General features: G+C 49.0%; 1 protein-coding gene across 1 annotated transcript in view; it reads right to left on the bottom strand.

The window, feature by feature from the left end:
• LOC117039764 (unconventional myosin-IXb-like) overlaps nt 1-14,088 on the bottom strand; it is a 40,498-nt gene extending 26,410 nt beyond the window's left edge. Inside the window, exons 1-2 of the mRNA XM_033136948.1 lie at nt 14,067-14,088; nt 1,851-2,744 (exon numbers count right to left, since the gene is read on the bottom strand). Of these exons, the coding sequence (XP_032992839.1) occupies nt 1,851-2,699 (849 nt within the window). The 5' untranslated portion in view covers nt 2,700-2,744; nt 14,067-14,088. The remainder of the gene's footprint in view (nt 1-1,850; nt 2,745-14,066) is intronic.
• Between the last annotated feature and the right edge of the window lie 849 nt (nt 14,089-14,937).

A 14,937-nucleotide genomic window follows, 5' to 3' on the forward strand; every position in this document is an offset into this window, starting at 1 on the left:
ATGTGAAGACAGGCTCCAGAGGATGGAGTGGACAAGACCAATAGGGGCTCCAACGATAAAGAAGGGGGATTCTGCCCCTGTTGTAGAGGGAAGTGAGGGGCAGGTGGGGCTTGCCCATCTGGGAGAAGGGAAACTTTGACCCTAAATCTCCTCTACCTCATGGGAGATCTTGGGGAGAAGAAAAGGCTCAGGAGCAAACCTTCCACAAATCCAGTGTCCCTAATGCATTTGGATGGCACCTGGTGTGCTGAAGTGGTAAACGGTGCAGGCTGGTGTTGGGAGCACACTGGAACTCTGCAAGGACCCAGGAGTGACAGAAGCCGCTCACCTGAGTTGCAGCCAGCCTATTTGAGGAAGAAGATTCTTTGCTCGCTGAGGATTAGGAAACAGAAGCAAGCATGTGACAGAAAAAGAGCAGGGGGGGGGGCAGGACGAGAGAGAGAGAGAGAGAGAGAGAGAGAGAGAGAGATACCTATGCAAAGCAGAGTGCAGCTCAACACTGTGCAGAAAGGCTAGATCTTTGTGGAGACTTTTGCTGCCTCTCGCTCTGATTAAATGAAACCAAGCCATGAGGTCAGCTTCAACTCAGGACTTGAAAAGAAAAAGGCAGCCAACATCCAATGACCGCCCCCGCCCCCCGCTCCTGTTTCTTAATCTCCATTTGTGAAAGACTGCATGGGTCAAATATGACTAAATAAGGAGAGATCTCTGAAATCCCAGGAAAAAAATTGGTTTGCGGGGGGAGAAAGAGAGGAAGATGCTGCTAAGGAGAAGGTCAGAAGGAGAGCCCTGCACAGAAAACAAAGCAGGGCCCAGCACAGAGGAAAAGGCCCCGTTTTAATACTTCCTTCCTCAGAGCTATCCAAAACCTCAATAGTGAGCGGCTTAAAAACCTATATAAGAACATCAGAGGAGCCCTGCAGCAGCTGAATCCAGACAAAGGGAGCCCATGTAGACCAGCCTCCTGTCCTCACAAAGGCCAACCTGATGCCCCCAGGGGAAGACTGTAAGCAGGACCTGAAGGCAACAGAAGTATCTCTCCTCACTTGTGATTCCCAGCAACCATCGCAGCTGGTAGCCCTCGGCAGCCTTAAGCATTTGTCAAGCCCTCTTTCAAAGCCATCCAAGTTGGGCGTCATCACAACCTCCTGTGGGAGCCAATCCTACATTGGCTCCCCACTATGCTTCCAAGTGTTGGTGCTGACCTTGAAAGCCCTAAATGGCCTCAACCCCGTATATCCCAAGGAGCGTCTCCACTCCCATCATTCAGCCCAGACACAGAGATCCAGCTATGAGGGCCTTCTGGCAGTTGCCTCCCTGCGAGAGGTGAGGTTACAGGGAAGCACGCAGAGGACCTTCACGGTAGTGGCACCTGCCTTTGTGCAACACCCTCCCAACAGATGTCGAGGAAATAAACAACCACCTGGGTTTTAGAAGACATCTGAAGGCAGCTCTGTATGGGGAAGTTTTTTAATGTTTGATGTTTTACTGTGCTCAATGTGTTTAATTTGTTGGAAGCCACCTAGGGTGGCTGGGGCAACCCAGTCAGATGGGTGGCATATCAATAAATAATTATTAATTGTTATTGTTATTACTATTACTATTATAGTTTAGCCAAACACTGGGTAAATATGTACTTTCTTACGCCTGTCCTGAATCTCTCATAAGGACCTAAGAAGATTCAAAGCGAGCCCATCTAGACCAGCCAACCATCCTGTCCCCCAGTGGCCTGAGCTCCACAGAAGCAATCCTCCCCACTCGAGACCCCCAGAGACCGAACCCATCCTCCCTGGTTACAAAAAGGGCTTGACAGCAGAGAGGGGGGGGGAGTTTTACAGGTTGCTTTTCACCTCCAGCACCGGTCCAGCCCCCAGAATGGTCCTCTCCACCCCGCTGGCATAGCCCTTCTGGCTGAGGGCAGTGAGGCAGTGGATCAGGAAGTTGGTGCTCTGCGTCTTGCCGGAGCCGCTCTCCCCGGAGATGACGATGCACTGGTTGACGTGCTTCTTCAGCATGGTGTGGTAGGCCACGTCGGCGATGGCGAAGATGTGGGGCTCCAGCTTGCCCAGCTGGTGGCTCTCGTACATCTGGACGTACTTGGGGTTGTAGATGGGCAGGAACTTGAAGGGGTTGATGGCAATGAGGATGCTGCCGGCATACGTGTAGATCTTCTGCTTCAGGAAGCGCCGCTTGAGGTTCTCCAGCAGCGTGGCCTCCGTCAGGTTGGGCAGGTTGCACAGGTCGTTGACGTCCTCCTGCAGCCAGGGGAGGAAGCCTCGCTCGACTAGCCGCCGCGCCTCCTCCCGCCCCTCATCCTCCCCGGAGGCCACCTGCAGGTGGACGTACTTGATGCTGCCGTCCGTGTTCCTCTCCTGCAGCAGGAAGTAGTAGCCGTCCTGCCGGGGGTGCTCGTCCTGCGCCCGCCGGGGCCACAGCAGGACCCTGTGCACCGGGGAGTCGTTCCCGTCCAGCACCCACTCCTCCCCGCCCGACTCCTTCACCTCCACCAGCACGTAGTGCTTAGAGACGTCCAGGCTCAGGGAGCCGATGACGTCCCGGATGACGTCGGCGGTGGTGGCGTCTTTGGTTGCCGTCACGCGGCAGCAGGAGGCACTTTCGGCCGAGAGCTGGGGGTAAATATGAAGAGTGTAGGCCGCCTTCTCCAGGCAAGCTGCACCACCGGCATCTTTCGCGCTCATCCTGCCTCGGCATACCGCCCTGGGCTCGGCTGCAGGGCTGGGTATCTGGAAGGAAAAGGAAGGAGAGAGGCGGATCAGGGAGGATCCCAAAGCGGAGGCGCTGGGCAATGGACCTGGGAGACTGGGGTTCGAAACCCCACTTGGCATGAAGCTCACTGGGTGACTTTGGGCCTGTCACTCTCTCAGCCTAACCTACCTCACTGGCAGTGTTAGAAACTCAAGATATATAAGCAGGGCACAAAATGGCTCCTTAAACCAAGGTTCCAGTCACCAAAACGGAATGTCTAGTTGACATTTTGGGGCAAGACGGCTCTAAAGTCTCATTTTTTCAAATGATGGACTGACTGGACTGATTGAACATCTGGCTAGTTCAGAGGACAACCTTGAGCTAGGAGAAGAACTTTGAGAACCTAAAGAAGAAAAGTCACTTGATCCAGGGACAGTCCACATACCTATTGGCCCATTCCAACCTCTTTCGCTTTATGCTGACTGCTCCTGCTCAGGCTGCGCAGAGAAAGCATTTTGGTTCCCAACATTCATTGCGATTGTGCAGATAAAATATAACGGATAGAATTCTACAGGAAGGGTTATTAGTGCGTGAGAACAGTCCAGATCCAAGGATCCCCTGATGGCGGAGATGTCAGGCGCCATCCTTGGTCTGACTTGAAATCAAACTCTCCAATACACAAAAGCTGCTTTGGAAGGGGAAGATTCAGGAGAAATGGCAAAGGCCTATGTTTTTTTAAGCTCCTTGAAGACACCAGCGTTGCTCCAGGTCTAGGCAAGCCCAAACTACCGTCACCTTGGATTTCTGATGTCCCAAGGGAGGAAGAGAAATTTCCATGGAAATGGTACGATGTGAGGGATCTTTCCCACCTCAGGGAAAATTTCTACAACACATTTTTCAGCGGAAAATTTTCTCCCATTTTAAAAGAAATCCGTAACATTAGCGAGCGACATTGTAAGACGCCAAACCGGGCAGCTGGAATGAACACGGCAGTAATCAAATCTGAAAATCAGAAGCTGCAATTAGCTTCTTTCACGTGATAAGTCTGAAGTGGTACATACATTTACAGTCAAGAATGGTAACAATTCCAAGTGCCTTCATTTCCCCCCTTAAAATCCACTGTAAGGAATGTTATCGCCATATCTTAAAACATTTGCAAGCATTTCAACAAAAAAGTACTTTCCAATGGTTGTATCAAACCAAGTTCTACTCAAGAGTAGACCCCCAGTGATACAGATGCAACTGAGTTTGTAATGTCCTATAACTCCATTGGGTCTACTTATTTGATACAACCCTAAAAAAAGCTTCCAGTTTGTTTAGAGCAGGGATGCAGAGAAGTACGAGGCAACAACAGCCACAACCGTCCAACTGACAGGCCAATCTCAGCCTTGGTGAACAGGCGCACAGTGACCCCAACATGCAGCCACCTGTGCAAATGGACAATGGCATTTTTAAAAAAGAGCCCTATGCACACAGAATTAACTGCAGTTCTCGATGGGAGGAGCCACACCTTAAGACAACTTGTAAAAACAGCCCAACACCGAGCTGCGAGGGAATGTAAAAACTCAGCACCCAAGCAGGTGGGCAGGGTGAAGGAAAACAACACAGCCAAGCTGAAAGGGGAGTTGGAGTGGGCGGCCCTTTGCATCCTTGCAACTCTACAACTCTGGGATTCTGTAATTCTCCAGAACGTTGACTTGCAGAGCCAGTTGCCAGGGTCGGTTCCATACATTTTTGTGCCTGGAGCAGAAGAGCAAATGGGTGTCCCCTCTCCCCAAGCGTACCCACCTCTGACCAAGTTATTTTGGCATCTGAAACAAAAACACCTCACCATCACCTGTCCTGGGGAGCAAGATGACAGCATCGTGTTAAAAACTTAAGAAGAACTTAGCAGCAGGACCAGGCCAAAGAGGGTCCATTTAGCCCAGTGGCTAAGCAGCTGCCCCCCCCCAAGGGAAGCCCACAAGCAGGAACAGAAAACAGCTTGCGATTCCCAAAAACTGACATTCAGAGGCAGCTGTTGATGGTATATTGGTCTCTATTTTGAGCCATGCAATTTGGAGATTACTAACATCTTGTGGGAACAAATTCCACAGTGCCTATGTGAATAAGGTCTTCCTTTCGTCTGTCCTGAACCTTCCAACATTTGGCCCCACATTCCAGTGCAACAACGGGAGAAGACCTCTTCCTATCTGCTTTCTCCACACCACTTTTAGCATGCCCTCCTTGCTAATACAGCAATAATGAACCATTTGCAGCCTTCTTGTGCTCAATGGAAGAGTCTGGGTTCATCTGTCACACCAGTCACACTCAATTGACATGACCACAACCGGCCCTATCTTATCATCAAGGGGCACTAGCCCTCCAGGATATTCTGAGCCACAGGAGGAAACAAGCAGCTCGATAACCCCCAGGGTTTTAGCAGGCAGCAGTGCCATTCTAAAGATGCTCCCCAAAAAGTGAGTCCTAAGCCTGAAAAACAGCCAGGCATCATCAAAGAGCCAGGCCAAGGGATGAGTGTTCACTCTCATTTGTTCTCCCCAAAGGAGACAAGAGAATAAAATGCGTTGTCATTAGGCCCAATTAAAAGGTCACAAAGAACCCAGGAATGTGTGCAGTGCTCTGCAGTGTTTTATGCAAGATAAGGTTACCCCCGGCTAATAGCCACAATGGAGATAGTTGCAGGCAGTATGCCCCTGAATTCTGGTCACTGGGTATCACAAGTGGGGAGAGTTGTTCTTGTGCTCCCATGCCTCTGCCTCCTTTTTTCAATGAGCAGGGAAGCGGCGTTTCTCCTTCCCTCCCATAGGAAATACAAAACAAAATGGGCAGCCTTGTCGCAAATCCTGGAAGGCAGCAGGACAGTTTACCTGAGCTTCAGGAAGATAGCAGGAAAGGGGGCTGCAAAGAGGAACAGGCAGAACGGCTGCCTCTCCATTGACAGAAGTGAGGCAAGGCAGGACACAGTCACACACACACCCCAAGGCCGTTTCTGCGACCCAGAAGCAGACACCCCGTGCTGCCTGAAAGGGGAGGCCAGGAACAGACATGGCTTTGTCTCTTGCTACCCGTGGGTTCTGGCGGAACATACTGGCTGCAACGTGACTGCTTAGGAAACACGCCTACTTAGGGGAGAAGTCAAGGGTCAGGCAAATTCTCCCCAGGCATGTGCTGAGTTCTTACCGGAGTAAAGGGAGGCCGTCCCACTCTCAAGGCAGATGAGGACCCAGAGAGCTCACTCCTTCCTCCCTTCCTTCCAAGGGGAAGGCATGACACATAGGAAACCCAGCTTACTTCTCCTTCAGCTAACCCACGGAGGGGAAGCTGTGGAATCGCTTTCCTCTGGAGGTTTTCAGAAAGCTCTGATGCCAGTGAATGCCCTTTCCTGGGCACTGAGAACTACAGCTTCTTCCAATTTGGAGCAATGGTCTGTTTGCCAAGGGAGGGCCGCTGGGTTAAGGGGGGGGGGAGCTGCTATTTGGGCTAGAGCTGAAGCAGCAGAGAAAAGGGAAGGAAATTTCTGGCTTCGTAGAAAGTAATTTGCTGGAGCCTTTTACAGACAGAAATTCTGAGGCTGTTTCTCAAGGCCTACGGCTTCCCAGCACAACCTGACAGAAAGCACCTCGGTGTCAAAGGATTCACAAAGCACACAGAGAACTCTTACCTTGTGCATATCACAGCCTCTGGAAAACACGGCAGTCTGTCTGTCCCCATCCCATCCTGCCAGTCTGTCCGAGGCAGCGGTTTAGTCTACATAAACCCGTAATTTTGAGCTGCATGTTTAACCAATGAATCATGCCAATGCTAAAAAGGGAAAGCTACCATTATAGCAAAACTGGGCAGCCAGGGGGTGGGTGGGGGAATAAAAGGCACAATTCTGCAAGTGAACCACTTTGGCTCAGTAAGTTCTTCCCTGTTAAACTGGGATTTATTGCCGCCCCCTCTGGAGGAGGCAGAATCGTCACAGAAACAAAAGCCTCAAATAACTCATTCAAAAAAACAAAACAAAACAAAAACCTCCATCAACCCACACACTTTACAAATATGGGCCTTTCTGTCCCTGCCGACAGAGATGGGAGATTTCTGAAGGCCTCCAGAGTTGTGAAGGGTAGAGATCCCAAAGCTATGGCAAAAAGAAACAGAGAACTCCTCCAGACTGCTGAAAACATTACAGGTCCACTATAGAGGAACTCCAGAAGCTGCTCTGTAGCAGCTCAGACCATTAGCTCCACCCAGCTCAGTATAGTCTACACTGACTGGCAGCAACATCTCTCCTGGATTTCGGACAGGAGAGCACTCCAACCCCTACTTGGGGTTCCTGAGGACTGAACTTGGGAAATTCTGTCTGCAAAGAGGATGCCCCACCCCTGAGCAGGGCATTAAGATTCTAGTCCTCATTATTATGGCTGAAGGACTGGTTTAAACAGGAAGCTGCTGCACAGAGTCAGACCACTGGTTCACCTGACACTCAGCATTGTCTACACTGACAGGCAGCAGCCCCACCTGGAGATTCCTGGGATTGTGAAGGCAAAGCAGGTATCCTACCACCCAGCTACAACCCTTGATCATCTTGGTTGCCCTCCTCTGCTCACCTTCCAGCTTGTCAACATCCTTCTTAAATTGTGATGCCCAGAACTGGACACAGTATTCCAGGTGTGGCCTGACCAGGGCAGAAAAGAGAGGAACTATGACTTCCCTTGATCTGGACACTAGACTTCTGTGGATGCAGCCTAGAATAGCATTCACTTTTTTTGCTGCTGCATAACACTGTTGACTCGTGTTAAGCTTGTGGTCCGCTAAGACCCCGAGATCCTTTTCACATGAACTGCTAGTGAGCCAGGTGTCTCCCATCCTATATTTGTGCACCTGGTTCTTCCTGCCGAAGTGCAGAACCTGACATTTGTTCCTATGGAAATTCATTTTGTTTGGGTCCAGTTCTCCAATCTGTTGAGGTCACTTTGAATTCTGATTCTGTCTTCTGCGGCCTTGGCTACCCCTCCCAGTCTGGTATCATCTGTCAATTTGATGAGCATCCCAATTCCTTCATCCAAGTCGTTCATAAAGATGTTGAACAACAGGCCCAGGACAGAACCCTACAGCACCCACTTGTCACTTTTATACAGGATGATGAGGATGATTAATGTGTACTCTTTGGGTTCAGTTGGTCAACCAGCTACAAATCCACCTAAAAGTTACCTCATTCAACCCACAGTTTACCAGCCTCCTCCCAAGAATATCATGGGGGACTCGGTCAAAAACTTTACTGATATCAAAATACACTATATTCACAGCATTCCCCTGATCCATCAAGCTTGTAACTCCATCAGAAAAAGAAATGAGGTTTGTCTGACATGACTTATTTTTGAGAAACCCATGTTGGGTCTTAGTAACCATGGCATCCTTTTCTAGTTGCTCACAAACCGACTGTTATCTGTTCTGGGACCTTCCCTGGTAGCGATGTCAAGCTCACCGGTCGGTAGTTACCTGGGTCTTTTCCCCCCTTTCTGAAGATGGGAACCACATTTGCCCACCTCCAGTGTATAGGGATCTCACCTGTCCTCAAAGAATTCTCCAAGATCATAGACAAAGGCTCTGAGATTACATCCGCAAACTCCTTTAGCACCCTTGGATGCAGCAAATCCGGCCCTGGAGATTTGAATTCACTTAAAGTAGCTAGGTGTTCCCATACCACCTCTTTTCCTACATTGAGAAGTTAATGCAAAATTTTGCTTTTCAAAAGCACACAATTCAGCTTTGGCAGGCTCACACTATTGTAAGATAGCACCTCTCTCACACACAAGCAACCATTAGGCCTGGGCCTAAAATATTTAAGGAGCTTCCCTTTGAAAGGCAACAGGACCACCTTTGTCTGAGTGCTGTATTGTGTTACAGCAGCTCTGCTAAAGTCCAGAGCTTCCATGCTCCATTTCACTACTAAAAAGGCATTTGAGAGTGTTAGGAAACAGAACTAAGCACACACACAAGAGGAGGACTTTGTAGACCTGAATGGATATTTTTTAAAAAAAACCAAACAAACAAACACAGACCCAAACAACAACAGCAAGGAAGGATTTGCTAATCCCTGTGCAAACATTGGGCAGTTCAATGCCAAGGGCACAGGACGGGACACAGCTGCAGCACAGTGTTTTACAGATTGCAACTGCTTCACTGATTGAGTGAACCGATGGCTGCAAGTTTTTCCCATCTGCAGACTCAAAGGCTGCTGGTGGTGTCAGTTTCTAAATACCTCATCGCAGGTCTTGTCTTTTAAACAGAACAGAACAGAACAAAGAGAGAGAAACACATAGCTTTTTTAAAACCTACAGCCTTGAATATGAATGCTCGAGATCAGCCATTGAGGGGCTGCTCCCGCCGCCCGTATGTGAACCCAGGGCCTGCAGCCAAGATTGCTGCCCCGCTCAATACTTCCACAGAGGGAGTGAAGCCACAGAACTTCTGGCAAGCTGAGACCTCAAGTCCTGGGGCAGTGTCGGATTCAGATGTCTAACGCTGCAGTCTCAAAAAAGGTCCCCACAAAGAAATTTAAGATCTGTCCAGGTTGAAGTCTCCTCAACCCATGAAGTGCATTAAAGCAGTGTTTTTCAACCACTGTTCCGCGGCACACTAGTGTGCCGCGAGATGTTGCCTGGTGTGCCGTGGGAAAAATTGAAAAAAATCAAGAGAATTACTTTATATATAGTCAATATAGGCACAGAGTTAAATTTTTTAACATTTTCTAATGGTGGTGTGCCTCGTGATTTTTTTCATGAAACAAGTGTGCCTTTGCCCAAAAAAGGTTGAAAAACACTGCATTAAAGGGTGGGTAACTGAGGGCTAGAAGCATACGTCTCAAGCGGTTTATTCATACTCTGGATTATTCAAGCTAACATCGTCCATGAATCACTCTTTTCCACAAAAAGTGCTGTCTGCTTGAAGTTTCAGCCACCAGATATGTGCGTCTTCTTTTTCATACACACTTCAGCAGACAGCGTGTAACCCTCTTTCAATTATTCAGGGAGACAAATGTTGAAGGTTGTGTGGCAGGCCTGAGGCCTGGTGCTCAGCCCCTATCACACAGCCCAGACGCTTTGGGGTTTGGTTTGAGTGACACAGAAAACGCACTGAGTCAACCTCTGAAGGGGGGGGGCAGGCGGGAGAGAAGAAATCTCTTTGTTTAGTCAGCTACTCCAGACGCAGAGAGCAAAAGGCATGGCTCACTTTGGAAGAGAGAGGAAGTTATCAAGAACATCTGCAGCTGAAAAATGCAGAGGGGAAGGGGGGGGATGGAGAGGGGAGAAGGCAGCCTAGGAGGCTACCGCATCAAGGGGCCTCCTCCAAGTTTGGAAGAAAGAAAGTGGGGACTCCCCCTGTCTTCCAGCACCCCTCGCAAGAACCAGCACCTCTGAAGTCGGAGGTTAGGAAAGGTCTTGCAGCGAGAGGTTGAAAGCAAGAGAAACCATGCAGAAACTTTTAAAGACTCCCCCCCCCCTAGCTGACAGCCACACACAGCTACCCAAGGTGTCTGCTTAACAAATTGAGAGCATTGGTGTATTTAATCCGCATCCCATCACTTCTTCAAGCCAGTACAGACAAGAGCTATCTCCCTCTTGTTCTGATGAACACCTTGAGGGAGAAGGGAGGGTTAGAGGAGGAAGCTGCACTGCTGGTTGAGGGAGCAAGGACAAAAACCTCACCAAAAAAATACAATCAAGCATTAGAGGCCTCCTAACCAAATTTATTGGGCATTCCTCAATTCAAAACGAAACAAAACCCTGCTTTCCCTCTCTGCACAGAAAATCCATAAATGATGCTCCGGCCAGTAAAAACGCAAGTTGTGAAAACTTTAAAACAGCAGCAAAGCAGAATACAAGACCAGAACCAGCGGTAAGGAACATTATCCATTGATGGTGGAATGCAGAGAAAGCAAGCCTAACCTCATGGGGCAGAGTTCCACATATGGGCTGACACGGCGGGGGTGGTGTGGGGGTGGGGGGGTTTGAGCCCTTCTTGTGTGTTGACACCCGCCTTGTCTCAGAAGCACACAGATTAAGCATCTGCATCATAAATTTAAAGCACATCCTGCCCCAAATTAGAATTCTGGAAACTGTAGTTTGCCCCTCACCAAACTACAATTCGCTAGATTCTAAGAGTGCATCCATTGATCCACACTAGTGTCATGTCCCCCCCCCCCACACACACACACATTTTCTCGACAGGAAACTTTAAAAAGTGAAACCTCTTCAAAAAGAGAGCAATCCAAAAGGCCTGGCTTGATATTTCTGGTATTTCTTGCCCTAACTTATCCCCTACAGATGGGGGTGTGTGTGTGTGTGTGCTGTTATGTGAAGAGGGGGTATGGGAGAGGAGAGAGAAATCTGTTAGTTACAAAGTTGACGCAAGACGCAGAGGCTGCCCAAACCACATAAGGGTGTGAGCGCTTGGTCTGCTCGATGGAAGGTTGCCTCATGATATCATCTTCGGACGCGCACACAACCCGACCAGTCCCAAAAATCTCTGCTCTCTTGAGCGCTGGCGAGTAAATTTCAAACAGACACACGGGGGGGGGGGGGGGCTAGGAGAGCTGTGGTGCCAACTGGCTGTTTTAAGTTCTTCCTAGGTCTGCCGGGGGGGGGGGAGGGGGGGGAATAAACAAAACCAGACTGCACCACCATCCCACCAGCCCTTTTCTACCACTGTAATAAATCCAGACACACTGAGGCGCTCCAAATGGGGCGGCCCTGTTAGTAATGCATCCGCGAGGCAAACTGATGTGAGATGGCACAGCCCCCCGGCTCGCCCAATGGGGACTGCTCTGCAGAAACCAGGATCCATCGCCCAAGGCTGCTGCTGGCAGGAGAGCCTAGCCACCAACTCCCAGCCTTAATTGCAGGGAAGGGAGCAGAGAGTTGCCCTGAGGGAGGGGTGGGGCAGGCCTCTGAGCCCCAAGGTCCTGGCAGAAAGCGACAGGAAATAGCCAAGATCTCCCAGGCCCAGCACCTGATTTGGGGTGCCTGCCATTGGCCTCCCTTCCCTCACAATGAACCAATTAAGCGGAGCAAGGGGTAAAGATGTGGTCACTTACACTCAGCCCTGATCCACATTGACAAAAAAAGAGATATAGGTCCCTCTCTGGATAAGCAACCTCGACAGGTAGCCTTGAAGATAATAATAATAATAATAGGAGAGGTACAGCGTCCAACTACCTGCAAAACCCCATACTGTGCCCCCAAATCTCTCAGCTTTCAGGTAAATCCCTCACCTTGGGATCCAGTACTGACCAAAGAAATCAATGCATCACACACAGTATGTACTGAAATTATGGGATTCACTCTCACAATATGTCGCAATGGAGGACTCTAAAATAACAACAGGATCATAGAGACGGAAGGGACCCCCCCCCCAGGGTCATCTAGCCCAACCTCCGGCAAGGCAGGAATTTTTTGCTTGAAAATCATCTTGTTTTCTTACCCCTTTAACGTGATGATTTTATATTTCTCATTGTTGTAAAAATATTTCCCATTGTTTTTAAATCTACGTTTCATAGTATACTTAATGTCTCATGTTGTGTTTTATGCTCTCTGTTTTCTTCCATATCTTCTCTACTGGTCACTGACTGAGAGAGAGCGATAAAAATATTATACACACACACAGTGCTTTTTTCTGGGGGGGGGGGGACACATACCCCTAAACATTATGTGGATCTTTGTACTTTTGTCCATTTACTGTGTTTATTTTTCCCAATTTGAACTATAAAATGGTGATTTTCTTGAGTCAAAATGAGAGTACCCCTAAACATTTTTAAAGGAAAAAAGCACTGCATATAATAATATAGTATAATACAGCATAGTACAGTAAAAAGGTAAAGGACCCCTGACCATTAGGTCCAGTCGCAGACGACTCTGGGGTTGCGACGCTCATCTCGCTTTACTGGCCGAGGGAGCCAGCGAACAGCTTCCAGGTCATGTAGCCAGCATGACTAAACCGCTTCTGGCGACCAGAGCAGCGCATGGAAACGCTGTTTACCTTCCCGCCGGAGTGGTACCTATTTATCTACTTGCTCCGGTGTGCTTTTGAACTGCTAGGTTGGCAGGAGCAGGGACCGAGCAACAGGAGCTCACCCCGTCATTGCGGGGATTCGAACCGCCGACCTTCTGATTGGCAAGCCCAAGAGGCTTATTGTTACAGTATAGTATAATATAATATAATGCAATGTAATATATATATATATATATATAATATACACACATATATATGTTATACACACTCAAACATATCTTATCATACCATGCATTATATTATAATATATATATGTACTGTATAACATAATATATACATTATATATACACACATATACGTTATATGTGGGCACAAGGAGAAGGGGCACAAGGAGAAGGGGACGACAGAGGATGAGATGGTTGGACAGTATTCTCGAAGCTACTAACATGAGTTTGGCCAAACTGCGGGAGGCAGTGAAGGATAGGCGTGCCTGGCGTGCTCTGGTCCATGGGGTCACGAAGAGTCGGACACAACTGAACGACTGAACAACAACATACGTTATATAAACACAAACATATCATACCATATATTATATTATGTATTAGCAACCTATAACATAATACATACATTAAATATATACATCAGACTGTCCCCCACCCCAAAGCCCCTCCCCCCAAGGAAACCAAACCCCCCAACTAACTCAGCAACAGAAAACCACGTATGTGTCTTTGCTGCCCCCTTGAACATAACACTGGGGGTGGGGGGGGGCAGCTAAGCCCCGCCCTCTCGACCACATGACACGGCACCCCCCCCCCACTGAATGGCACTTCCCTTCAACTTATTTTTTTTGAGGCTCCCTCAAGTATTTTACTGGGGGCGGGTCGTGTGTGGAAGAGAGCGAAGGGACCTCAGACCCGAGGAGCTGGATCTTGGTTTATTTATTCTTTAATTCTGGGGGGTTGTGTGTCTTCTACATGCACCCCCCCCCCGGAGAAAACTCCTTCAGCTCAGTTCCCCACCCTCCCACCCTAGGGAGACACCTTCTCAGAGGTGGTACACCTCTGGGTGGGGGGGGGGAGAATTTTGCCACCCCCCTCACAGTGCCTCCTCCCCCGCAACTTCTCTTCTCCCCAAAAAATTACCTGACCCCCCAAATCACCTCAGAAATCCCACAAATTACCTCAGAAAATCACATCATAGAAATTGCCTCAGAAACCCCCAAGTTTAACTCAGAACCCCCCAAATTTACCTCAGAACCCCACCCCACAGAAATTACCTCAGAAACCCCACCCCACAGAAATTACCTCAGTACCCCCAAATTTACCACAGAACCCCCCCCTCTCCCAACACCCCCCGAGCCCTACCTGCGAGCGAGGGCCGGGCCAGCGAGCGAGGCAGGCGGCTCCACCGGGCGAGCTCCCCGCGGCTGAGAGAGGCGACGGCAGGGAGCCGCCTCGTCCCGCCCTCGCTCCCTTCCCGCCCACAGCGGAGGCGGCCACTTCCGAGTTGTACGACTCCACGGCGCACGCGCGGAAGGTGGGAGCAGGAAGCGGAAGGATAGGGACTGCCGCGCATGCGCAAACCGCTCAAGCGAAGCCCAAGCGGCGCCCGGAGCCCTTCTTCGGCTGCCCTTCCTTTCCTGGGAATGGTTAAGAGTTGGGACGCAATAGGGTTTTTTGTGATTTATTGATTATTCAGAGATACACAAAAGAGATATGGATATTTCATTTTGTAAAATGTTATATTGATATTTTTTTCAGAGACATACAAAAACACATACCCATCACTAGGTATCTTTTCTTTTCTTTTAAATTTCTATACCACTTTATATTTTTAAAGAAAAATCTCAAAGCGGTTTGTTGTTTTGTTGTTGTTCAGCTGTTTAGTCGTGTCTGACTCTTTGTGACCCCCTGGACCAGAGCACGCCAGGCCCTCCTGTCTTCCACTGCCTCCCACAGTTTGGTCACTCATGTTGGTAGCCTTGAGAACACTGTCCCACCATCTCGTCCTCTGTCGCCCCCTTCTCCTTGTGCCCTCCATCTTTCCCAACATCAGGGTCTTTCCCAGGGAGTCTTCTCTTGGAGCCTCAGCTTCAGGATCTGTCCTTCCAGTGAGCACTCAGGGCTGATTTCTTTAAGGATGGATATGTTTGATCTTCTTGCAGTCCATAGGACTCTCAAGAGTCTCCCCCAGCATAATAATTAATTAATTAATAAAACAGGCCAAAAGAAGACA

Source organism: Lacerta agilis, chromosome 18 (genome assembly GCF_009819535.1).
Source record: "Lacerta agilis isolate rLacAgi1 chromosome 18, rLacAgi1.pri, whole genome shotgun sequence".
Classification (NCBI taxonomy): Eukaryota; Metazoa; Chordata; class Lepidosauria; order Squamata; family Lacertidae; genus Lacerta; species Lacerta agilis.